The 26,266-nt window shown below is 45.3% G+C and overlaps 1 protein-coding gene across 2 annotated transcripts in view; it reads right to left on the bottom strand.

Moving 5' to 3' along the window:
• EXOC4 (exocyst complex component 4) overlaps positions 1 to 26,266 on the bottom strand; it is a gene marked incomplete at its 5' end in the record, with an annotated part of 369,114 nt that overhangs the window by 61,178 nt on the left and 281,670 nt on the right. For both annotated transcript variants that reach the window (XM_082751522.1, XM_082751523.1), the window contains one exon: positions 4,945 to 5,081. In XM_082751522.1, coding sequence (XP_082607648.1) covers positions 4,945 to 5,081 — 137 coding nt within the window. The remainder of the gene's footprint in view (positions 1 to 4,944; positions 5,082 to 26,266) is intronic.

The raw sequence follows: 26,266 nt of genomic DNA, 5'->3' as shown, positions 1-26,266 counted from the left end.
ATCACTCCTTTCACCTGCCACCAAGAATACAACCTCTGCTCAGTAAGTACACAGGATTTGTGAAAATGAATTTGTCACATGCACTTAAATATGAATTTTCCTTATCTTTAAATTTCATGTTCAATCTGCCACAGACAGAGAAGAATGAATTCTGTTTCCAGCCACAGAAGACCTCGGCATCAAAATATCAATTTGGCCTTCTGCTGCTATTAGGAGCTCAGTGTTTTTCCATTTATGAAAAAAGGGCTCTGCTCAACACCCTGGAAAAAAAAAACACATTCCACCAGAATCTCTGACATCTGAGCTGGAAAAACTGAATTTGATGATATTTGGCCATTTCTCCGCCAAGGCAGGACAACTGTTCCACTGAATATATTAGTCAGTGCTTTGTCCTTTCCAGATTTAAATGACTGAAGTAATAGACTCCTTCCCTTGGGAGTCTATTTCACAGATGAACAAATCTAACTCTTGGACAAAAAAAAAAAATAAAAATCCCAATACTGTGCTCATGTTTTACTTTACTCAGTTTCGTCCCATTACTCCCTGTTATTTTCCCTTATAGCAGCCTCAGTACTCAGCCTCCATAGTCAATTATTTACAGTGGTATCGTAGCCCTTCAGATGTCTACGCATGAAAGTCATCTTTGGGAGTCTTCTGATGGAGTCAGAGGGCAGAGCTACCTCTCTGTTTTATGATCTTTAGCATCTGCTGTCCTCAAAAACCCTACTGCTTTCTGGAGTGGGTGTCAGGGGAGGAGAGACAGGCATCCGTTTGGCTGCTATAGCGAGTTCCAGTCTGAGCTGGGTGCCCTTGCTTTTCTAGGGCAGTATTTTCCAAGAGCCTATCTCACACGATTCCTCACCTTTTGGTGATATTTTACTCATGCGACCATGAGCCACTGGAGACCTTGGCAGAGCTCTCCATTTAAATCAAACGGGTGCTTCTACTTTATCAGTGCTGGGACACTGCCACTTCCACGCGGGTCCCTCTGGATTATTTCCCCATTCTTTCCCACAGTTGCGACACCTCCTAATATTTATTGACAGGTTGGTTTTACTCCAACCACCCCCTCATTAAGAAGGATGGTAAACAAGGTGGAACAGACCCTGATCTCCGTTAGAAGCCCAGCTTTCACCATCAATTACAGACACCTTTTCCCCCCACCTTTTCTTTCTAACATCTCAGCCAGTTTTCTGCCTCCGTAACTTCCTATCAATGTCAACCTAATTCGGGTCCTCGAGTCAATTATCACAAGGTAGGATGACATGTTTTAGTACAGCTCAGAGTACTTCCTTCCAAACAGCCCCTTTCTCCCAAAATCCTACACAATTACTCCTGCTGCCGTAATAGGGTTACTCGCCGCCACCAGCGCCATAATCAGCTAATTAATTCACAGCTCAACGGGCCAAGGAAGATGCCATCTGTTTGTACCCAGCTTTCGGGAGTGGGGAGGGAATAGGTGAACAATTTCACGGGTGATGGCACATGTGCAAGAGGCTTTGCCCCTCCACGGCTCAGTGGGTTTTATCCAGAAAACATCTGCTGGTGGGAATGGTCCCAGGTTGGCACCGCTGACCCTTAAGCTGGGGGCTGAGTGATGGGGAACGTCTCCAGGCACAGCTGGGGATCAAGGCTTTTCATTAGGAAAACATCTGTGGGCCACAGGAGCTAATTGCACTCTGTTCACTCCATTGCCCTGTGCCAATGGTATTTGGGAATGATTTTTTCTCTTCCCAGGCCCGGGGGATTTTTCCATGCTGAGCTCTGCTTGCATCGCTAAGAGTTTAAAAGAAGAGTGCTCAGCATGTGCCGGGTACCTGATGGCCTGAGGGAGACAGACCCCTGCCTGGAAAAGCTTCTAGATCCAAAAAGACACTTAGAAATCAAAAAGTTAACGTAAGAAGAAGAAGATGCCAGTAAGAAGTATTAAACTGTGTGGAAAGAGTGAGTCTTTGGAACTTGAGAAATCCCATTGTGACTGCAGACCCTGGATGAATCCATCTGCTCCTCATTTCCTTATCTATTAAAAAGGGGTTTAGTTTTATTTTGGCTTGCTGGCTGGAAAGTAGGAACATTTTTTTTTCCCATGTTTGAAGAGATTTATCCTGTTTTACCCCACCTTGTTTCACAAACTCAGCTGAGACAGTTCAACCAGGAGGCTGGTCACCATAAGCTGTCTTCATAGCTGGTAGAGGCTGCTGCTCACCTCCAGACAGCTGAGCCATGTTTTAATTAACGTGATTCACTCTTTGGAGGTGTGCATCTCATTTTGCGGACTGGAGAGTCATTTTGGGGACCTAATTCAGACTCTTCAAACAGGTTGAAAAAAGCATGAGAAAATACTTGTTCAGTTGACATGGGAAAAAAAGATTGATAAAAAGCAGGTGGATACACAGGACAGAGCCTAAGGTTGGACAACAAAATAACTTCAACATGAACTTAATTAGAAATGGGATAAATTGTTGGAGAAGGACACAGAAAGAGATTCATTTTAGATCTCAAAACAGCAAAGCTTTTCTGAGAAGGGTGCTGGAAAGAGGCTAAAAAGAAAGGCTAATCTTAAATATAGTTACCTTGAACTGGTCAGATTTTATCCCATTCCTACAGTTCTTTGTGTGGCCTTTGAGTACCTCCCAAAGCGCAGTAAAAACGGTTTAACTACTTGTTTAACTCCTGAGTAGAACTGTTCTCAAAGAAATCTGTTGAAAAAGCAGCTAGATGTGGGATGGACAGAGTTGGGATGACACTGCTAACACAGCAGGAGGTTTTGTGGCTCTATCTCCCTTTTTTGCTTTCAATTTTTATCCCTGATTTCCCACTCCCCACCATAAAGTTGCCAGAAAGCATAACTCACATTTGTAAACAGTTTGCGTTGAACTTCTTACACACACGTGATTTGCTGAAGACATCTCACCTAGCTCAGACGAAATACGCTTCCGAAATTTGTCATCGATGAAAGCACAAGAAAACCTACAGTTGCTACTTATATAAATGCCCAATCCATTCACATTCAGCCCTGCTAGTTTTTGTGTTTGCTAGAAAACCAGAGCCAAGTGGGAATCAAACAAGAAAAATCTCAGCTCTGCACGCCTTAGCGCTGACGTCCTGACGGAGCTATCTGTGCTGTGAAGGACTCCGAGTGCAGCCGCCCTGCTTTGAGGAGCCTGTATCTGAATACATTTAATCCACGCTTGTTCCTATTCCCCTTCAGGCAGCTTGCACATGGAGAAGGAACGAATGCCACGTGCAAATCTTGCATAAACCATCTCCCTGGCTCCCCAAATTCTTGACATCTCAAGAGCAGACACACACTCCTTGCTCCAACAGCTTCGCCTGATCGTATCAGCATTCAGCTCTAAGGAGCGCGTCCCGATTTTAGGCGGCTGTAAACGGCCATTCCTCCACTAACTTTATTTATCAGCGTGAGGACACTTGAGATTTATCCATCCGAAGGAAAGCTGTGGTCTGTGCTGAGCCGTACCGACGCGAGGTCCCTGCAGAGGGCATGCTGACCCCGCGCATCGAACCGCTCGCCCAGGAGAGCGGGGTGGCTGCTGTACTCCTCCGAAATCATTTGAAATGTATATGGATTTCTATTTCAGTCAGTCATTTGCTAGCAGCAAAACTAGAACATTTCCTGTTTTTCCTCCTGCTGTAATCAGGATATTGCCAAATTAGGGCTGTCCTAATTACGCCTCAGCAGGTGCCAAAGCCAGGAATGGTATCAGGAAAGGAAGGAAGGAAGGACCTGTAAATTCAAGCCAGAGAAATTATATCCATTGTCTGGCTGCAGTCAGTGAAGTTTCACATAAAACACGAGCCTTTTGGACAATGGCACACACACAGCTACCGATTTCCACGAGCGCTCGGACGCCGTTTAGCCCACATATGTGCTCACTGCTATTGTTGCTGTTATTAATAATAATAATGAGCCCGTACGCAGCCGCTCGCCAGATGAAGCTCCTTCTGAATGAAATCAGGCAATAGGAAATAATTTCTTAATGCTTTTGGTCAGAAAACACAAGGGGCTTTTTCAGCTTCCCCTGCTATCGCCAGCCTCAATTAGCTATTAAAGGAGATTATGTATAGCAGCTATTATAGCCCGCATTGCCACGGCATCTTTAGTGTCTTTCAATGCAAGTATTTATCCCCGCGGTGCGGGGCATGTTGCTGGCCCCCCTCTCCAGGGAGGGCCATTTTACAGATGGGCAGCTGAGATGTACAGAGAATAAGTTATTTAGCAATGGTTACCAAGGCAATCTGCGATAAAGTGCCCAAAGGACTCAAAGCTCGTGTCTGGAGGCTGAGTTTAGCTTCCACACCATGATTTGGGTGAGAGCTATGCCCCCAAAATGTTGATGAACAGCCCAGGACAGAGCATTTGATGGCCCCTCGAAAGAGTAAGTTTTTGGGAAGGTTTGGGTAAAGTGCCACAAAATCCGGTGTGTGTGTATTTAAATGGTGTGCTGGGGTTATGAATTCCAACACTGTCATGAGATCTGAATACCACAATCTTGATATAATTAATTAAAATAAAATTGTGAATTTCCTGGGAGCAAAGAATGGAATTGACGAAATGGAAGGACCTGACTTGCTTTACAAGCAAGCAGTAGATATATATAAGTGGTTAAGTCAAATATGATGCCTTATACTCCATCTCCAACCTGAGGCCACCTTTTGCCTGATGAAGAGAAAAGCAGTGTGGTTTCTAAGCACTCTTCCACTCTCATCCACGTTTAAAAAGCCTAAACCACAGCGTGGTGTGCGAAAAGTCCCTGGGAAACCAAGACTCTTCCTACGGCAATGATCACGATTTCAGATTTTCCCCCCACCTATAAAAACCTATTCCTGAGTGTCCCAGCAGAGATATTTCCAGAAGTAGATCCTTTGTATTCATGCCAAGCAGCAAAACCATGAGGGCAGTATCTCCAATCCTGCCCATACCTGTAGGCGAGGGTGCAGGTGTCCTTGTACTCCTGGAGCTTCACGCACACCATGTTGAGGAACTGATCCGAATAGGCGCTCAGGTCATGCATCAGGTTCATCAGGTCTTGGACAGTCTTCTCCACGATCACCGTGCTCTGGAAGAGAAAGGCAAGCACGAGCGTGAATAGAGGTTAAACGGATATCTTAATTTCAGCTGCCTCGTGTTGTGCTAATTAGTGTCACAGATGCAACCGTACAGCTGATTCTCCCTGACGCCGAGCAGATGCTGGAACAGCCCGTGTCACCAAGTGATGGAAAGCAGAACGGAAGAGGAAAAAGCAGAAACCAAGGGAGAGGGATGGCTTAGAGCTCTGAATATCGGGTCTGGGAGAGATTGGCTTTTTGAGCCAGTGGCGCAGGACTGGTGCAGTTCTCTGGGTCTTTTGTTCACCAGGTGAAGCCTCAAAATTCAGACGTGTGATTTTTAGAGGAACCAGGTACCTGCAGACTTGCTGGGCTCTGCTTGGGCTTTCCAACACTGAGCCTTTCGGCCTGACCAGTAATTCTGGACTCCCGGATCGCAGACCATCCTAACAACCAGGGGATTACACCCATGGCTCACATTTGCACGAACTGTACGTGCTGGGGACAAGCTTGCTGCTGAGGCTGAGGGTTAAATAGCACCTTGGCATCCTTTTGTTATGACAAGTGGTGTTATTATGATCACGGGAACAACAGGGCAAAGCTGCAAACCGAAAATGCTGCTTCCTAGCCTATGGATGAGGCAGTTTTGACAGCCCGCAGAAGAAGAAGGTACTGTGCATCTGATAGCATCCCAGATTTACAGCACCCTGTATGAATTTGGGGATTTCTGAGGCACCCCGAGGCGACCTGCCTGCTGTATTTGATTTTGCTTCTCTAAACAACCGAGAAGGAAGGTTATCAAAGTCCCAGAACGACACCTATTGTATTAATATCAGGCTCAGCAGAACGGAGGGCTGCTCCTGAGCTACGCACAAAGGCAAAGAAGGAGACTGAAGCATCTGGGAGCCGTGCTTCATTTGAGAAACTCTGGACTCCAGCTATACCGGGAGTGCTCCAGGGACTTCCAGAGAGCTGCATCAAGGCTGATTTTAGCTTTTTCTCTGTATTAATCAGGCTGCGAAGAGGAGTTAGTGACTCAGTTGTTTGCAGAGCAAAATCTCATCAAAACCGAAATCACAGTCTCTGCAATATCCCCACAAGCCCAACTTCCTTCTCTGTATTGATTTCCAGATTAAAGCGCGGCAGCATCGCCCTGCTCCATAATCCTGCTCCTCCAGAGTTCCCCGTGAGTGACAGGAATTGATTCTGCTCTGCTACCTGGCCTTGATTTGGTAAAAAAAAAAAACAACCATCTGCAGACCTCATCCTCAGTCAGAGCACGGATTATTCCTTAGCATGAGGGCAGCAGGGGGGGTTAAATGAAGGCTTAGTCACCAACCGTGCTGTGCCTGAGATGTCCTTGGCTCTCCACTGCACTTGGAGGAGGGAACTCCTCTTCGGTCACCCTCATATTGCATTAACTTGCTCCTAAGCAAACCACTGACCTTTCATATCACAACTAGCAACACTTTGGGATTGTTTTGTCCAAGCAAAAATGTATTTTGGCACAGCCACCTCTCAGATGTTTGTGTCTATGCTGCTTCTCCTGTTACTACGATTAGCTGTGCTTTAAAACAAATTCAATCCCACCCTGGACTTGATGCCCATGGGTCAGGCCAACCAACCCTAAACGATTTGCAACCTGGGGTCATCACGAGCAAATGAACTGGACAAGAACCCAGTCCAAGAGAGACCTGGGCGTACTAGAAAGAGCCCACCAAGATGCTGAAGGGCCTGGAGCACCTCTGCCATGAGGAAGGGCTGAGGGAGCTGGAGAAGAGGAGGTTCTGGGGGGTGTTATCGATGTCCATAAATACTTGAAGGGAGATCCACAGGGCAGATGGACCCAGAGGTGCCTCCACCCCCACTGGTTGGCCACCAGCGTGCCGGGACACTGAGCTGACCGCAGCGGGGGTAAGAAAAGCCTTTTAAGAATTCACCCAAATCTCACTAAAATGAGACATTGATCCGGCTCCTTTCCGTTGAGAGGAAACCCTAAACCATGTAGGTTGGGTTGGGAAGTGAGGTGAGAAAATTACGTGTTAATTTGGGGAAATTAGACCAATCTGATCCACTAGGGCATAATTACGCCTTCAGTGCAAGGGGGTTCTGTAAAAGGAACTCACTTTGCACCAAAATAGCTTTAAATGTGCTCCCACAGCCACGTTTGTCTCTCAGCAGAGGACAAGGTGGCTCTGACCTGCTTACAAAAGTCACAAGAAATCTCTGACTGCACACGTGGGAAATAAAGAATTTGCCTTGTCGGTCCAAATCCAACCGTCTCCTTCTGGGGCTGATCTTGACCCTTTACAGTGGGGCAGTTACGTAGGGAAATTGCACAGGGAAGAAGAAAACCCCAAAGTTCGTAACTTGTGTAGCAACCTGGAAACCAAAAGCAATGATTTGCCTCTTTGTGTGGATAATCATTTTGTTTTCCACTGGTATTTTACTGGTGAGAGACGGGTGGGCTTTTCGGAGACCCGTGCCATTACCTGCTCTCTATTAGGGGAAGGATCCATCCTTCCTCATGTCCTCCCATCGCAGTGAACTTCATGCCTGAGACACGCAACCACATGAAGAGGAATCAAAGCTGCTCTCAACCTGCCCCATTTCTATTTCATTTCATAACTCGATATGCGAGAAAACAACTTAAAAACCCAAAGACCATACGTTAAAAGGGAGGCTACTGCTGGTTTCCACAGAGCTTCTCCCACTTACTTTCTCCTCTCTACAACAACATTAAAATCAGAGCTAAGCTCCTGTCAATATCTTGATTTTAGAAGAAGGTCTTTTGATTTAATGAGAATACTAAGCTACTTGCATGTCTTAAAAAAAAAAAAAAAAGGACAATTACCATATGAAAGAAGGCTGTACTAGATACATATAGGCTATTTTTTCTCTAACATTTTAACCTTTTCCAAAGCAATCCTGACACATCTGCATGTGTCCCTGGGGATGCTGTGTATTAGGATGCATTAGGCCATGTTAATACAGCTGGACTCGTTAGCTGGGCCGGCGCAGGATCTTCTAAAACTCCGCGCGAGGAAATGAAAGGCAGCGCGTGTATTATCAGAGAGTTACAATCCAGTTGCCGCTAACCCATCTGGATTCATTAACGGCAAATGGATATGATCAAAGCATAATTTTATGGCAAGACACTTCAATGAACCCTTTCAAAAAAACCCACACTAACAAGGCAACGCGTCCGCCGAACAATATTCATCGCCTCGCACCTGAAAACACGGCGTGGTGCTGAATCCTAACATCACGCCGAGGCTGTGATTCATTACTCCTCCAGCACATCGGGGTGAAGGTTTCAAAGGGGTCTTCTTACAGCTACTAAAAATAAAGAGAAATTCCTTCCGACGACCTCCTGTCCATTAGCTACTGTCAATGTAATATGATAAAACAGCATAGCACCGGTCGTTATTAACACCGTGGGTTTTATCTTTAATGTATTTTGCAAACATTTATCACTGCTCCTTGATACAGCCCTTACTCTCAGTTGTGCCGAAGCCTCAGATAACGCAAAGGAGCTCCAGGGCACGTATAATTTACGCTCTGACCGTACTGCTTTCCCCAGCCTCAAATGATGGAGAAGAATAAGCAGCCCCAGAGGTATTATCCCTGCGTTTGACAGATGGGGCAGAAAAAAATACAGAAAAAAAAAACAAACAACAACAGGTCGTGGGATTTCCTTTTCACAGCCCCCTTCTCTTGAAAATCAAATTTGCTTCATTCCCCAAGCCCTGTTTCCTCACTGCTGAAACTCTCCCTCACCTTTATAACTTGTGCAACCCCACCTATGTTTTAAAAATGACCAAATTTCTCTACAGAAAGAGGGCACCCGATGGCACGACACGACTGGGGTCTCCAAGGGTCCCTGTGGCAGCTGCAGAGGCACACGGCACAACAGAACAGGGATTAGCGAGTCCCCAGGACGCAGAAAAAGTTCAAAGCAACAGGCCAAGCCTACACAAAAATTAAATTTTCAACCTATCATTTTGTTTTCTCTGACTTTTTGGCAATGAGCGCTCGATTCCAGGAACAATCTTCACCCCAAGTATTTTTTTTTCTGCAGAAATTGCAGATTCTCGCTTGCACGTTCACTTGCAAACTCTTCAACTTCTTGGGGGATGAAAGGTGAAGATGGGAATCTCCCCGGGCACGGACGTCTTCAGCATGTGATGGGCTCTTGAAAACGCAGCAGATGGAGGAAGAGACCTTGGCACTGTAAAGGTTGTTGGTGATGAGTATATTATTGCCCATCACTTAAATCTCCTTGAGATGTCTTGGCAGAGGAAGGCACCAGATGAGTGCAGGATGTGGCTGCCTGAAAGGAAAAAATAAATAGAGCCTCATCTAATTTTTAGGCTGGAATATAGCTGACACCCCACAATTTAAGAAGTGCTATACGGAGCACAGCTGTAATTAAAGGCAGAACAGGAGAGACAAAAGCTTTGCAAACCTCTTCAACCTCAGCGCTGACCCCAGCTCTGGGTTTGGGATCCCTTCCAAAACATACTGGTGGCTAAATCTCACACTGATGCCTTGACACGTGACGTTTATTTGTATATTTTCTTGCCTTTTTTTAAAATCACAGCTTCTCAGCTGCCCCCAAAATCATTCAGTTCGTTTTTCCACAACATTATTCATCCTTTGCTGGTACTGAGATGTGCTCAGCAGGGGGCTCCAATGACCCACGCTGGGGGCACTATTCCTCGGGGAAGAGCTGCAAATATAGAAATCTACATGTCGGGGGAGGAAACCTATGCTTGTCCCAGCAGGAAAACATCCTCCATACGGATCTGTTCTTCTCGAAGCAACCTCACCTGTCTCGGGTGCCGTATGCTGTGCAATCAGCCAGGAGGGTCACGGAGGCTCCGGTTCTTCCTATGGCCCCAGGAGGTGGGGAGCAGAGCAGGGGCTGCACTCTGAAGTGGGGTGGTTGGGATTGAGGTCTCCTTGGGGTGAGAAGGAGACACCCTGGGGTGTTTTCTTTCCTGCCTGGAAGGCTGGCGTTGCTTTTTTGTTGGACCTGTGGGCGTTTGGCTGCTTGTTTGCCCCAGCTCAGGAGCCTCGGTGCCATCACCACTGCGTGGTGTGTGCCAGAAGCCACACGCAGGGAAATTCCCCCTCTTTAACCGAGGCCATGAAGAAACAGCATCCAGTAAGGGCGTATTTCAGCTTCTTTTCTCATAACTTCGCCCTTCCTCGTTTCCCAAGGCAAGCACTGGCAGCAGGGCAGGCTCAGGCGAAGAGTTCCCACCAGTCCCACCTGGGATTTCTTGATTTCTTCCACTGACTTTCTGCTCAGCAGCTGCATCTGATCTGCTGCCAGGCCGGAATGGGGCTCCTTCCAGTACATCCCTGTCTCTTTTATACTGGGAGGCCCAGTATCACACCAGCATAATGCCATCAGGTGCAATAAAGTGTCTCCAGCACATAACGGGGGTTGTGGAGAGAGAGCTAAGCTCGATGGGCTCTTACATTTTGGCTTGGTATACAGGATTCTGCATCAAGATGCACAGTTCCCCAAATACCTGAAATCCAGGGTCTAGGATCTAGGCTTAATTTTATGACATCTATTAGCATCATTATTTTATTTTATTTTATTTTATTTTATTTTATTTTATTTTATTTTATTTTATTTTATTTTATTTTATTTTATTTTATTTTATTTTATTTTATTTTATTTTTATTTTATTTTATTTTGTTATTATTTTATTTTATGTTTTAAGTTCATTTTATTATTTTATTTTATTTCATATTATTTTATTTCATATTATTTATTTTGATCTAATTGTGCCGTGCCCCCACCTGCGGGGCCGCCTCCCGCGGGCTGTGACCCGTGATGCTCGGCAGCGTCAGGCTGCCAGATGCAATTTGGTTCCTCTGTTGTCAATTAATAACGCTTTGTCACCCTGCGGGCGGGTGAAAGGGAGCTCTGTGGTGACCCCCCAGCAGGGGCTTCACTGTACTGGTGTGGACTGGGAAGGGGGAGAGCCCCAGGAACTGGGCGAGATGCAGAAATACCTGGAGGGGCTCTCGGGAGCTGGGAAATATCAAGTGCTGCCAGCACACTGAATGGCGATGGGAGATGGAGATAAAACCACAAATGGATTCATTCCCTTTGCCCAAATTCTGGCAGTTTAACAGATATCCCAAAAGGCCAACGACCACGACTGGGGATGCTACGTGTTGGTGGGGCAGACCTGGAGATGGAAATCATTGTAAAATGAAACGCAGGACCTGGGGACCCAGTTTCCCCTGAGTACTGCTGTAAGATGCCTGCTTAAACCTACCTGATGTCTGAAAAATACCCGAGAGAATCTGGAAATTGTCTTGGTTATTTGGAAATCTGGGACAATCTGACCGGGGAAACTGCCCCAGCTCTGCCCCTGCTGCGTGGCACCAACCTGCACCCCTACATCCATGGAGCTACTCTTACTAAAACAGGAAAAAAAAAGCAACACCAAACCCTGAACCAACCTATTTTTTTTTTTTTTTTTAGCTAAAAGAGGGAAGATGATAGTCTAAATTGCCCGTTTTACTGATTAGTGGTTATTTCACACTGAGTGATAAGGGGGCTTTGCAATTTGTTTTCTGCTGTGGTACACGCCGGGTTTACAAAGGGCTGGGGTTTTTAGTATGTATCAATTCAAATACATGTTTAAATGCAAAACTCTTTTTACGGTCTCCAAATCTGATAGCCTGCTTTTCTCATCCAGCATTTCTATTTTATTTTTTTTCAGCAAAATTCATTATTCCAGTATCAGTTCTGCAGAATCCTGCCCGTTACTATGGTTATACCACATCCTTCTGCAACTTTGCTTCCCAAATGCTCCTAACTCGGAGGGATTTTTTTTTTTTTTTTTTTTTTTTTTTTTACGCTACATCTCTGCCTGTTTCTCTGCAGGTGATATTTAGGTGATATTTTTCATTTTACGGGCTTTATTTGGAGAAGTCCTGAGTGCCTCCGTAGCACAGATGCTAACAGGAGCCCATAATACTCCGTGTTTCCCTCTTAGCATGAAAAGTGGTGCAGCAGCAGCCACGTGAGTGCACCAACAAGGTCTTGGGTATCTCTTATTTACCTGGAACTGTGTGATGCAGAAAACATTTGCTCCAGTGAACTAGAATATTGATGAAGAGCAAAACATACATTTTTTTTAAAAAAAAAAAACAGAAAACACGTACCGTAAAATCTGCTTATTACTGTGCTACCTTTGCCCATGCAGAAGAATTGTTTTCTTCCTCTAACCGCTATATTCATTATTTAGGATTTCACAGAGCACGGGATTTAAACACACGAGTCCCTATTCTACACCACGTTAACACGAGCTGCAGCCAGCCCTGCCGAAGCCCGGTAAATACCCAATGAATCACAGCTATTTAAAGCACCAGAAGAGGAGTTTGCCAGGAGTATTTTCAAACTATGCTCTGCAACAATTTAAAAAAAAGGGTACGTGATAATCATAGATCCTGTAACTTGAACAAAAGCCCCCAGTCTTTTCTTTTGCACGTGTCATTTCTGTAGTACGTGAGGCCAAAGCTGGAGAAAGCTGAGGAGGAGCCACTGGGACTGTAGGAATTTCTGGATGAGAGTTTTTCTACTGCTCTTTGTCCAAATTTGAGACAGATTTCTGCTCCAGGTCGCACTTCGGAGCAAGGAGTAGCTGTGTTTGTAAGATTTCCCTCATTCTGGATTAAACCAAGTCCCTTAAACCAAGTCTTACAGCAACTCAGCTCAGGATCAGCCACCACCTGCTTTTTCACATCCTGTAGGACGAAGACTTCCCATCCGGGCTGCAGTTCAACTCTTCCCAATCCTTAGTGACCGCTGCACGCTGACATTCACACAGGAGACCACAGCTCATTTTCCCCCCCAGAAAACAATTTTGCTGCCACCCAGACAGAAAGATGTGAGCAGGTAACTCCCTAGGAAAAGCTTTTTATCGCTGTGCACAAAAAGAGGAGAAAACCCCTTTTTTCACCTCCCAAATGCCTACGACATTAGGAGATTTTTTTCAAGCTCCTTATTTATTTTATTTAAGTCTTTTAGACCAGCACAAAAAGCCGCAACAAGATCCAGCAGATAGCAGCTGAAGTGCGCTCCACATTTTTTAACAGCGCAGGTAATTAAGCACTCGAACAGCTTGCGATTGCCTCTGCTGGATTCTCCACCTCTGCGAGGCTCTAAATCAAGCACAGGTGCTTTTCTACAAGGTAAGCTACTTGCAAAGAGGAGTTATGGACTCGATGCAGAAATTACGGGGTGAGCTTCTAGGGCTGATTATGCTGGAAATCGGATGCATTTATTCCGATTCGGAGCTCAAATAAATCCCATATGAAAAGATGCCCAAGGTACACTTACGAATAAATAACCCCCCCTATTAAAAATCTCCCAAATTCCCCATGAAACAGAAAGTTTTGGCACATCAGCTCTTAGCCAATGCCCAGGAGGTGGGCGGCATGGCACTGAAGATGGAGCAGCTCCATCAGAAGCCACCGAGCTCCCCCCGCCGGGGTGGCTGTCACCTCTGTGACAAATCTGAGTGATCCGAGCATCTGCTTGAGGAGACGTCTTGCAATAGTCCTCAGACACACGGGCATCCCCAGCAGCGAGCATCCTGCTGGCTCAGCACCGTCACGGGCAGGAAAGACAGAAGTTAAAGCTCCAAAATGGATTTTCTTCCATTTAGTCCCATTGCGCACCTGTGCGTGGCATGGGAGACGAGCAGAGAAGGAAAAACGAGGCTGCACACGGGAGTTTTGTGACAGTCTGATCTTCCAGCCTCTAGATTACCCTCCCATCAGAGCCCCCGGCACTTGAGACGTTGAAATCTGCACCGAACGATGCAGCAGCGACTGCATAATAAGGAATACTGCTGCCTTGGCAGGGAGATGGACTGGATAACTTAATAGGTCTTTTGTATCTCTCACTTCTCTGGTCCTGCTGAGTTCTGTCGCTATTATTAAAGACATTTTTTAAGGTATTTTAATTTACTTCTCTAAATGGATTTCCATTCATTCACTCCCACCAAGTGAATGTTGTCAGGGACATTAGCGGCTTGATAAAATAGCTGTAGCTTCACGCTGGTTTTAATGTGTTACACACACAAGAAAAGTCATTAGCTCTTACCCTTTAATATACCCTCTTTACTGCTGCATAACTGTTTATCACTCAAAAGTGCCAGGCACAGACCACGCTCTCCCTTTATTAATCAATAGACATTTGTGCAAGGCTGCAACGAAAAGGAATAACATTCAGCTATTTCGAGCTGAGATTGTACGGCAGGAGCTCAAAAGCCAGTCCCTGACATTTTCAGCCCCCCCCCCCCCCCCCCCGAATATTCCCAGAAGTGGCTCTTAGGATTTTACACAACTCTCCCAATTACAGGTAATCTCGTGGCAAGGTGGCGATTTATTTCCCATGCACTGAGTGGCAGGTTTCCTTCTCCTTTGTGATAGCCGCTCTAGAACATCATTAGCAGCCTGCAGCACGACACAAATTGAACACGGACCGGGAAATTAATGATGCTCAGAAGCAGGGCATCAATTCTGGAAGCAGAGTGAACCTCGTTTTTAAATAAACGTTTTCACATGGTTAGTCCAGTTTGGAGAAAAAGAGCCATCCGTATTATTTTTATGAATACTCTATGTGCTCTGAGGTCTCTTTCTTTCAATCTTGGAGCCCGAAGATTAAAAGTGCTCTTACCTGCGAAAACTTTCTGGCTGGAGAGGAGGGGTGTGTGCATGCCCCAGTGAAGGGGAGATGTCCCTGCACAGTGGCCCAATGCAGAAACAGAAATTAGAAAAAAGGGGAATGGTGAAGCAGGACTGAGCCCCAAAAAGATGCTGTGGCCCCGGATTTATGCAGTGCACATGGACATCAATACAAAACCTACCTGTACAGAGCACAGCTGTAATTTAAATTCAGTGAGAGCTGATGAAAATGCAAAGTGTGGGGGATGGCTAGAAAGAAAATGGTTAAAAAAAAAATAGTAGCAGCTCTATGAGATGAGCTCTAACTGCTAGGGGAGCTTCTGGGACCAGACTGAGGCCATCTCACTGACCTTACAAGACCATCTGTCAGATTTCAGAGCAAGTGTCAAAAAGCCTCATTTGTAGGGCTAAGTGACATCACAGGGTGACAAGACTGATGTCACCAGCGGGTTTCTAGAAGGTAACACCCAGTATAGGGTGGGTCCCAAAAGACACAGGTGAGTCAAACCTCAACCCCGGAGTACTTCATTTCATGTTCCTGTCTACAGTCGCTTACTCTTAATGATCCAGTTACAATTAATTAGATTAGGAACGCTGTATTTCTGAACATGTTCCCACTTTTTTTCTGATATATTCCTCTGGGGGACTCGGGAGAAGGCAGAAGTCCTACAGGAGGGTGCAGCTAGCTCCATACAACAGATTAAATTCCTAGCGAGACATCCAGAAGTATATTAAAATTGACAGTTAAAATTACTGCATTGTTTTCTGCGGTTTGACTTTGTAAGGCAGCAGAGATGAAAAAAAAAAAAAAGCAGCTAAACCACAGGGATTGTACGCGCTTCCTTTTTTGCAGAGCTGTTATAAAAAGCAGTAGACCAACCCAGCTTGTCTAAGCATGCTCAACTTGTAAGAAAAAAACTCCCTTTTTTCCCCTAAACAATGGTTTAGAATTAATCTGTAGGTGACCGTCTTGTAAATGGTGGAATTAGAGATTAAAGAAGAGAAATCTCAACTATTCCAAAATGCTCCCAAAGGCCACCGATCAGCAATGAACCTGAGATGGATTTCTGCAACTTAGTGGCTCTATTTTTGCTAAAACCCCTATTTCGTGTATTTTAGTGGGAACTTGTCACCACGTGTACCGTGGCCCCGCGCTCGCAGGGCTGGGCATTGCCCGTGACAGCCAAAATTGAGGCACCTCAACAACTGCCAGCAGCTCCTGGCGAGCTGCCCCCAGGTTGGAGCTCTTGGATTCTGCAGAGCTGAGGTCAAACTCCACTTAAAAAGGGACAAAAAACCCTTTCAAAGGGTTATTTACACCCCAGCGCAATCAAAGAGTGCCACAGATGACCGGAGGACGACAATTTGGTTTCACAGCAAATTCGGATGTTTATCATTTCGGTTCCCCCCATAGTATGGGTGAAATCGTGATCTTTTTCACTTTTCCTCTAGAACTGAGCAGTGCTGAAACATTTATAGACAAAACTGGCCTCTGCTTTTCTCGGTGGTTAGAAAACCAACAGGAAGGAGTAAAATGTTCCTCCTATGCCATTTGGTCAGCAGAAGGACTCAAACTTCAATGTCTCAGTGTCCAAGGCTCTAACCACCAGGCTCTCCAGGACAAGAGAGATGAAAAAAAGAATCAAAATGTCCTTAGTTTTGTGAAACCTTAGTTTTATAAAACCTCAGCTTTCTTGCACAGCTTCCCAAGATGGAAACTACAAAAGGATCAGTTGTTTCGTCTCCTGCAAAAGGAAGGAAGCAGGGGCATTAATAGCTCTAAATGTTCATTTATTCCCTTTGTTAAGTTGCTGCATTTAGTCCTGGGGTTTGATTTGACCATTTCAGGGTGGCACAGGCTGCCCTGGCACAGCACCTCAGTCCAAGGGAAGCTGCAGCTTTAAGCCCTCTGCCCAAAAAGCCCGGAGAGGAGAAAACCCGTGCGGCGCACTTGACGGCATCACTTGTGATTCATTCAATAAATTAAGCCCCGTGTTCTACACATCAAAGACTAAGGAGATCACAGAGCTGGCCCTGGACGTCTCCAAAGGATTATCTTGAAATTTCTCATGCATGGAGACTGTGAGCAGCTCCAAGTACCCAACAGTTTGCATTAATGCTGCCTTCATCACAAGTGAGCGACCACTTCAAAACGCTGGAGAATCCACTCGGACAAACTCTTCTGCTCAGGAGATGGAAGAAGAGACACCACCAGCCCTCGAATCGTGCATAGAGAGGCAGAAATTGCAATGAGACTTGGGTGAAGGATTAAACCACTACTGGAACAGTTTTCTCCTGCACGAACACAGCTACTTGCCTTTTCTCAGACCCCACATGGTGATGGGTCCATGCAGGGTTGCATTTCTCAAGCAGGATGCTTTCAAGGATCGGTGTAAGGATGGAAACCCAGACTACCATTTTTTTTTCTGGAAAACTGCGAGGAATTTGGGAAATGCCATCACTTTGCCGAGCACTTCCCTTTTCTGACTGACCACCTTCAGTGGGAATGGTTGGCTGCACCGGGTTAAGACAGCACGAAGAAATGGGAGTGCTCGGATGTTTGCAGGGAATCTCACAAGGACAGGGCAGAGCTACCACCACGGCAGCAAATTTCACCGTCCTGTTCACGTGGTAGAGTGATGGAAAAGGAAAACCTTTGGTAGAGCTTCACTCAACGCCTTCCAAGAGAAAACAAGGTCTGGCTGGGGGCCAGGCTCTGCAGCAAGTATTGGTGTTAGGTATAGGTTGTTTGCCAGGCGTCACAAAGTCAAATTGTGATGGGGTGAGAAACGCTCACGTAGATAAAACCTGAATTACACATGTCTGGGGAACTCTTATTTCATCCACCTTCACCCTTCCACAGCCACAAAACCCAGGGTGACAAAACCTCAGCTATACTCTTAGGGTATTTTATCACGCTCTGCCCAGAGACCGGTAATAAATCCCAAACTCAACTCAAAGAAACAAAAGTGTTCAGTTGTGGTTCACAGTTTTCCACGCTATGTGATGAATATTTGTACTCCCTGCAGGGAACAAAATGAGTTAAATGAACTACCCAGCAGTTTGGTAGCTCTCTGCTCATAACTCAGGATTTCCATCACGGCAAAGAAACCACGAGCGTGGTGCAACCGCAACACCCTGCTTCCAAAATGCAGCATGAGGGCACTGAAAAAGTCATCACCTTCTCCCCCAAAATCCCATTCTCAAAGGAAATAAAAAAAAAAAAAAGATCCAATTGGGAAAGGAAAGACCCAGTGGGTCAGCTCATTATGAGAGATGTCTAGTAACAGCCGAGATGCCATTGTTCAATTCCCAGCCGGCGCGGGCAGAGCAGTAATGAGCAGTCCTGCTCAGCAAATGGTCTGGATGATACTATAGATCTTCCCTTCCCATCTCCAACTTGTGCATCATTTCCTGACAGCCCCATCTCCCCTCCGAGCAGATGGCTCCCTACAGTACGTCTTTAAGAGACCTCCCAGGCAGTTATGGATGGCAGAGAATGAGCATTTTGTTTCATCGCTTGCTCATACGTTATTTTCCCCGCGCTAATGACAGTCAAGTTATTGTCCTGTGAATAAATCCATTTAGGCCTCGCGATGTTGGCTGCGAGTGAGAAGGCGAGGGAGCAGAGGAAGCCAAACTTGGCACCAGCAGAGCACAAGATACAGTCATCCACAAAACATTCATCTATTAACCAAACAGCGGCATTTCCAAGCCCAGCGGGGTCACGGCGGAGCCCTGCTGGGAAACAGAAATTAGCTCCGAACGGAGATAATTTGTCTCTCCAGTGTTGTCATATTTGCAAAGATCTCCCTGGCAGTGCCGTGCTGCTGCGAGGAGCCAGATCCCTGACGAGAGAAGCAGAGGAGATGTGAGCTTTATCGGGAAGCCAGGTGGCACTCGAGATCGCTCCTGCTGTCCTTCTGCCTCTGGGGGAGGCGTTTGGATCGTAGGGATTGCGGATGAGAAATTTGTCTGTGGCATCAAGACCTTGCTGCAATTTGTGGCAGAATATCTGCCTCGCTTCCACCTCGAAGGAGCGAATTGAAGCACCTCAGTTAATGCTCGTTTCTTTATTTTTGTTCCATTCCTGCGTAAGAGGAATGTTTTTCTCATGAAAGCCACGGCCTGGCCTGATGGGGAACATGGCATCAAGGGTGGTGGAGCACTGGGAGGGTTTTGGAATTGAGATGGGAGAGGAGGAGGCTTGTGGAAATCCATGGGAATCAGGGCAAGAGGCACTCAGATATGTGGGGAGTACCACCAGGCAAAAATAGGAGAATTTGTGGAGGGAGAAGAGGTTTTTTTGTTATCAAATGCTTAAAAGGGGAGATGCATTACTGCAACACGGAGTTGTTCTGCATTTACACGTCCTCCATCCAAGAAGCATGAAGCAGGCTGATGAAAGTGGCTTGATAATGCCTCTGAATGGAATTCCCTTAATTCGATTTTATAGGTGAGAAAACAGAGGCCCAGGAATGTTAAATGGTCTGCAGACCCCCTTGGAGGCAGCGAGAAAGCAGTAATTAATCCAGGTAACACCGCTCATTCAGTTCAGGACCATATTCAGTAGCCTTTTGGGCTAGAAATCAGATGTCAAAGCACTAAAATACTACGTTGAAGACAGACTTAGTACGTTAATGAGAAGTGTTTGCACGATGCTGTGCAGCCGATGGCAGGCACAGGACTTCCTGACCCACAAGGTCCCTCCCAGAGCTGTGCGTCTAAAATGCAGCCCTCAGACCTACTGCCCACCTTGCTGGACGCTAATTACCATCGATTCAAAACTGAAACAAGCAGATAGTTTTCATCTGACGTGTAATGAGAGCTTAGGATTCACTTCCACGAGAGCACACCATTAGATTCGGTGACAGGAGGTATCAGTGAGGCCCACATGCCGGCAGCTTGCACTACGGGGCCGAGCGTTTCCACATCTATCAAGGCAATCCAGAGCTGTCAGACTTAATGTGATTTGGAAAGGAAATTGCATGCAGCAGTTAGGGATGGAGCTGAACTATCACAGGCCGTGATGAAGCCTAATGAATAGGAGAGATTCTCAGATTCTCCCCAGTCTTTATTTTTTTTTCCTGGTAGGATAAATAGTATTTCTTGTTGACCATTCCAAGATGGCAAGGAAGATTGGGTAAATCTCCTTATCACTGCTCTTATGTTCCCCAAATTGCTACCTCTGGAAAAAAGTGAAAGCTCAGACAATATCAGGAGGGATATCAAGTCCCCGGATCTTGACTGCACCATGTTTTCCATACAGACCCACCTGCTGCCCAAGCAATGGGGACAGAAGCCAAAAACCACCTCTTAAAAGTTCAGAGGCTGACGAAGAGTGAGCAGGACACTGATTTGACCACCCCCAAGATGGGATATACGGCAGCCCTGGTCTTCTGAGGAGCTGTGTCGTGCTCCCATCAATGCCACACAGAGCATGGACCTTCTCAAGATCTTGAGAAGCTCTAAGAGTGGAGGTTGTCCACTAAAATCAGAAGGCTGAGCAATCTCCTCCACTCCACCAAGCAGCACGATCTGGGGGCACCTCACCTACCTGTGAATCTGCCCTTAAACCTTCACTGGACGTGTAGGTTGGACGTGGTGCTTGGGGACATAGTTTAGTGGGTGACATTGGTGGTAGGGGCATGGTTGGACCAGATGATCTTGGAGGGCTCTTCCAACCCTAATGATTGTAGGATCCTATGACACTGCATCCCCCTTGGAGCCCAGAGGTCGTCCTACCTCCAGCGAGACCCCCTGGCTGTTCCTCTGATGTGTTATTTGAACTGTGCAGCACAGGAACATTCTCTCTTGACAGATGCAAACAGAACCCACAGCTCTTTTTTTTCAAGTTTGTTTCTAATAAAAATCAGAAGAACCGAAAACAAAACATTACCTCATTACCTCATCTCACACAAACCCCGGCGTTAACGGTTCCATAAAATGTTTTCCAACAGCTGCGCAGAAATTTCATCTCCATGTTAATAAATACATTAAATAATAATCACTCAGAATGACATGAGTCTGAAAGCCCCGCTCGGCAGTTGTGTGGTTACCCAAAATGTAGCCACATTAACTACAATGCATTCAATCTTCTTTTTCTGACATGTTTGACTTAAATGTGAAGGATGTATAGGAGACACAGAAATCTCATTATCCTTGCGTTAAATGAATATGGATGCAAGCTCTCACAAAAATAATACTTACAGGCATGTTTTGAGCAAACGTTTGCTTGGCATGTACAGATCTTCGATTATTTGAGTCTTAAGCTGTCCCAGCAGACATCAATTCAGTCCTGAAGCTCTGCGTCTTCCCTGGCTTTCCCTTTCCAGGGTCCAGCATCAAGCCCCAGCCACCACCAGTACGTTCTGCTGATGGATTTCTGAATTTGTTATTTAATGACCCCCCCAAAGTAGACATCTCTTACAGGATTAGAAAGTTTACTTTTGCTTAAAATCTCTATTTTTGGGGGGTGTAACTTTCAACATGCAAGTTTTCAAGCCATCCCTGGGATGTCCTTATCATAGGGAAGTCTCAGATGGACAACCATGACCTGGGCTGCAATCCACCCCTTGCACAAATACACAATCCCTTCCACTCTCTCCCCTAACCCAAAACCCCAATCTTTAAACCTGTTTATTGCCATTAAACAAAGCTGCCCACGAATGCTGGAAACAGGACAAATCCTGATATTTGTCTTCGCAGACCTCCTTTGCTAAGGAAAATCCCAGAACAAACTCTGAATAAAGAAAGCGAGGGTTTCGCCCTGTGTTGTGACCCTGTGTATCTCGCATGGAACCAATTTATAAAAGTCAACCAAGAAAAATGGTGCTAATCCATTTACAGCGAAGGACACGAAAGGTCTCAAAAGGGTCGGAGGAAAGCATGCTTTTATTGACCAATTTCCACCTGCCCTGCCTAAATATTCCCACCATCCATGTAATAGTTTGGTGTGCCAAGGATATATCTACATTAGAAAACGTCAAAAAAGGTATCTGAGCATTTTTCTGCCATAAACATATTTTAAAATGTTCTAATAACCTAAACGTATTTTAAAATGTTCTTGCCTTTTGTTCCTGCGGCAGCTCCTCAAAATGGGTTCAAAAAGCAATTACAGTATTCAAGTTTCTCTGCTCTTTCTATTTTCATTTTCCTTTCATAAGAGCATGGTACACAGAAATAAACAAGGAAGAAAGCTGGAGGTTTCACGCGATCATAAATTGATAGAAAAGCTAAGAGAGAGCAGATATGGACAGTTATCTGATCGAAGAGAATGGATCACAAATGGGAAAAATACTTCAAACTGTGGCATGACTGCTACTTTTACCATAATAAAGGTGCTTAAAATGGGCTTCTCCTAAACGTAAATGCTTTATTATGTAATTAAATGAAAAATAATTTGGGGGTGTGAACTAATGCTCATCATAAATGATCTTTGTGTTTAATTATTGCAAGGATATGGCTCCAGAAAACAGCTGTGGATTGAATTGTTGCCTGATGTGGTCAGCAAGGTGGGAGAAGAGGCAGGGAGAAGGCGCAGGACAGCTAAAGGCACGTTATGTTCCCACTGAAAGCCAACCAGCAGAAGGCTGTCAGCTCCCAAATAACGTCCTTCTCCGCTCCTACCTGTCTCAGGAAATGTCCCTGTATTCCTCCCTATCGACTCAACTCTTCACCTGTGGGTGGGAATACCCAAAAGCAAAGAGGTAAGGGTATTTCCATAAAGTTCAGCCACATTTTTTTTTTTTTCCACATCAGACTTCCTCTACAAGAGCAGCTCCGTGGGGCCATCAGAATATCAACGGGAAGCAAACCAGCTCCTTTTTTTTCCAGCAACTCAAAGTCAGCATCTTACATCAGATGAGAAAAAAACAGAACAAAATAAATCAAAAATCAAACTCCCTTCCCCAAACAAACCAAAAAATAACAGACGAGCGGATTCTGACCCAAGCCTGTATGACAAACAGAGCTGTCAAGCTGCTCTGTAAATACCTGCTCCTTGCCTCTGCTGATATGAACTTTTCGACTGGCTGTTTCCAGCGTTTCCTTCCATTTCTCCAGAGTTCAGCATAAAAAGAGAAGGTTATCTCCCAACGTGGACCCAGAGCTGAGTTTTAGTAGCCTCTTAAAAGAGATGAACGTGCAAAATAAATCAATGGTAGGGTTGGGAACGGAGCAGCTCCCTAAGCCAGCCCTGCTCTGCTCCCTGCCAGCCCTGCTTACGTGTTGTCTCCTGCTCTGGTGCAAACACAGATCTTGGACACATCATTGCTCCCTCCAACAGAATTTCTGGACTTTCATGATTTCCTACGCATGGAAAAGCCCCCACCGGCCAACCAAGCCATCCTCATCTTAAAATCATAGAAGGGTTTGGGTTGGAAGGGACCTCAGAGCCCATCTGATTCCACCCCCGTGCCATGGGCATGGACATCTCTAAGAGCAAAGCAAAAGAATGAGTGCACAGGGAATAAAGCAGAAGGAAACCCCAAAGTCTGCCAAGGAGCATGTTTTTCACCACCACAGTAAGCTCCTGGGGAGATGCTCCCCTGTCATTATTTCATTACATCAATTTCAACACTTGCTCATCTAGTGGAAGAAAAACATTTAAAATAATTTTCCTTCATCAGAGGGAAAACAACCTCTCATTACTTAAATATGGATCGGTGCAAAATGACACAGGGTGGAAACGCGTTTAAAAGAAAAAAACCACAAGCTGATACCCACACAGAAATGCCATAAGAGGGAGTTTGGGGTTTGATATAGTATAAAATATATAGATATGTGTATATATGTGCACAGGCACCAAGCCTGCCAGAGTTCAAGCAGCATTTGGACGATGCTCTCAGATGTGGTTTAATGTTTAGGTGGTCCTGTGTGGAGCCAGGAGGTGGACTCGATGATCCTTGGGGGTCCTTTCCAACTCAGGATATTCTATGATTTTATGGTTCCATGTGTATTTCAAACCATTTTTGAGGGCTGTGTGCTGCTGCAGGTCTGGCATCGTCATGTGAGCCCTGCCCAAAGCTTTTCTCTTCTGATTTAAGTATAAAGGAGTAAGAGCACTAACTTAGAGAGCTGCAGATTATCCAGGAATTTGTGCTTTCTTGGCTCCATTAGGGCAATTTCCTTCTTTTTTTTTTTCTTTTTAATGCTGATGAAAACATGTCAGGCTGGGAGCAACATTCAGAAAAACAGAATTGAAGGTGCTGATAAATGCCTTCCTCTCTTTAAGGCTGGATTGTTTAATGCCTGAGAGCTCTTATTCCCATTATATCAAAAATTGAGTTTATTTGTGAAGCTCACATCTTCCCAGACACCCAAATGGATCTGCTTGAGCATATCAGCTCCCGTGTTAAACTCTTCGCATTAGCTCACTGTCAAATCAACATTTTGATTCGGAAAGTGTCTCACTCCTGTTCCAAACTTCAGCCGGCTCTTCCTTGTATCTCCAGTGCTATGGCTGCGGTGAATTATTAATGTAAAAAATTAGCAGGAGGACTTCTTCCCCCTCGCTTGATACCTGACTTGATGGAAAGCAGCGTTTCTGGCTGCTCCTCAGCCCAGCTGTGAAATGCAACGCTGAATGCAATTAAGAGATGCTCAGGCCGTGTTACCGCTTAGAGGCTATGATACAGAAACTTCAGTAAGCATTTACGGACACGCAGGCAATTCATTTCAATTAAATGAGATTTCCTTGGCTTGACAAACCACGCAAGTGTTGCCAAATTACTTTTAAGAACCTAGAAGACTGAAGTCAGCCCCGATACCCTCCAGCTACTTGTTGGTTTCCACTCAACAGTGGGTACATCTTGCTTGCTTGAGTCCATTTGTCATGGATATTCCTCCCTCATCTACCATGTTCCTGCTTTCAGAGCATCAGATGCTTAATCTTAACTTCCTCTCGCTTTTCCTTTCTGGTTTTTGGGTTTGTTCTTTTTTTTTTGGATAGTTGGGAAGAGTCTCTGCTTTGTGGCATGGCACTTGCTGTGAGCCCCATTCCACTTCCCATGGTTATGATTCATAAGGAGATGGAGATGATTTATAAAAATCTTCCTAATGGACCAGAAGCATTTGGTGCTGCTCTGAACAGGGACACTTCAGAAATGTATTGTGCTCCACTGATTTGAAGAGGCAATAATTACGAGACCCTGGGCACACTCACAGCTCTGCTGGTCACTGAATGTTTTCGGGATAATCAAACATACCTTCCTCCTCACACGTCTTCCCCTCTAGACTCTTCCCCATCTTCGTAGACCTCCTTTGGACACTCTCTAATCATTTCATGCCCTTCTTATATTGTGGCACCCAAAACTGCACACAGTGCTCGAGGTGAGGCTGCACCAGCACAAACTTAGGGCTCTTTCAGGCACCCTTCCAACACCCGTGCCCCTGTTAGGTTGTAAATCTTCCTACCTGCTAAAATAAGAAAATTCAACCACTCAGCCTCCCCTACTGAAAGAAATTTGCTTTGCCACTTTTCCTCGAGCTCTGGCTGAGCTCTACAGCCAAAATTTGGATGACGTTCTGGCTGCTCCTATGCAAACTGCTGCTGGTTGTGAATGTTTCACACTTTGCCTTTTACAAGCCAGAAAACAAGCACATCTTGTACACAAATTCGTTAGGAAGAACTAAGAATCAGCTCAAAATCCCCAAATCCCCAGCAATATTGAAAGGAATGAATACAAATGTAAAAACGTAATTTCTAACCCAGCAGAAATCCAAGGTACAAAATAAATGGTGAGTGTTGGCTGCTCCCTTGAACCTGGGAATGAGAAAAAGGGCTTTAGATAAAGAGGCAGGCAAAGGCCAAAGAAATATCTTTCAGGTATGACTTTGTTTTGATTAGATCTGTGATTAAATCGCCTCTGCTAATCTGGGAGTGGGGCCTTCAAAACATTTCTTACGTCCCTACAAGCCTGGAGTGGCAGCTGTTACACCATGGCACCATTTCACTACATCAACCATGGGGACCCATCATCATGCCCTGATGGTCTGCAGACTGTGCTCTGTTGTACCAGCAGCAAAAACAGTGGCACGAATTGTCCCTAGGTAGAGTTCTTCAAGTACTCCAGGAAGACCCGAGACACATATAGCTTTATTTTCAGGTCAGTGATTGACTAGCACCTAGGTGTGAGCACTAACGCTCTAGCTCGTGTGCGTTTTTGCAGCTAAACCTCCAGGCAAACAGGTCAACCTTCACTACTTGGAAGTTTCTAACCACAAAAAAAAGGTGATTAAGAATATTTTCTAATTTGTGGTCACCTCCAAAATGTGCCGAATGACCACCCAGGCGCTGCAAACTAAGTCTTCCTTTTGACAAAAGGTTTGTTTTTTCCCAGCTGTCTTTCAACTGGAAGAAATACAGACAAATGTTGTCAGTCATCATTCATTCCAGAGAAACTGCTGCAGTGATTTGGGGACAAATGGAGTAGAAAGCAGGTACATCTGTGCAATAAAGCAGGGA

The sequence above is a fragment of the Aythya marila genome, assembly GCF_965140915.1.
Source record: "Aythya marila genome assembly, chromosome: 1".
Lineage (NCBI taxonomy): Eukaryota > Metazoa > Chordata > Aves > Anseriformes > Anatidae > Aythya > Aythya marila.
The sequence above is the reverse complement of the archived record's forward strand: the minus strand, read 5'-3'. Positions and strand labels throughout refer to the sequence as shown.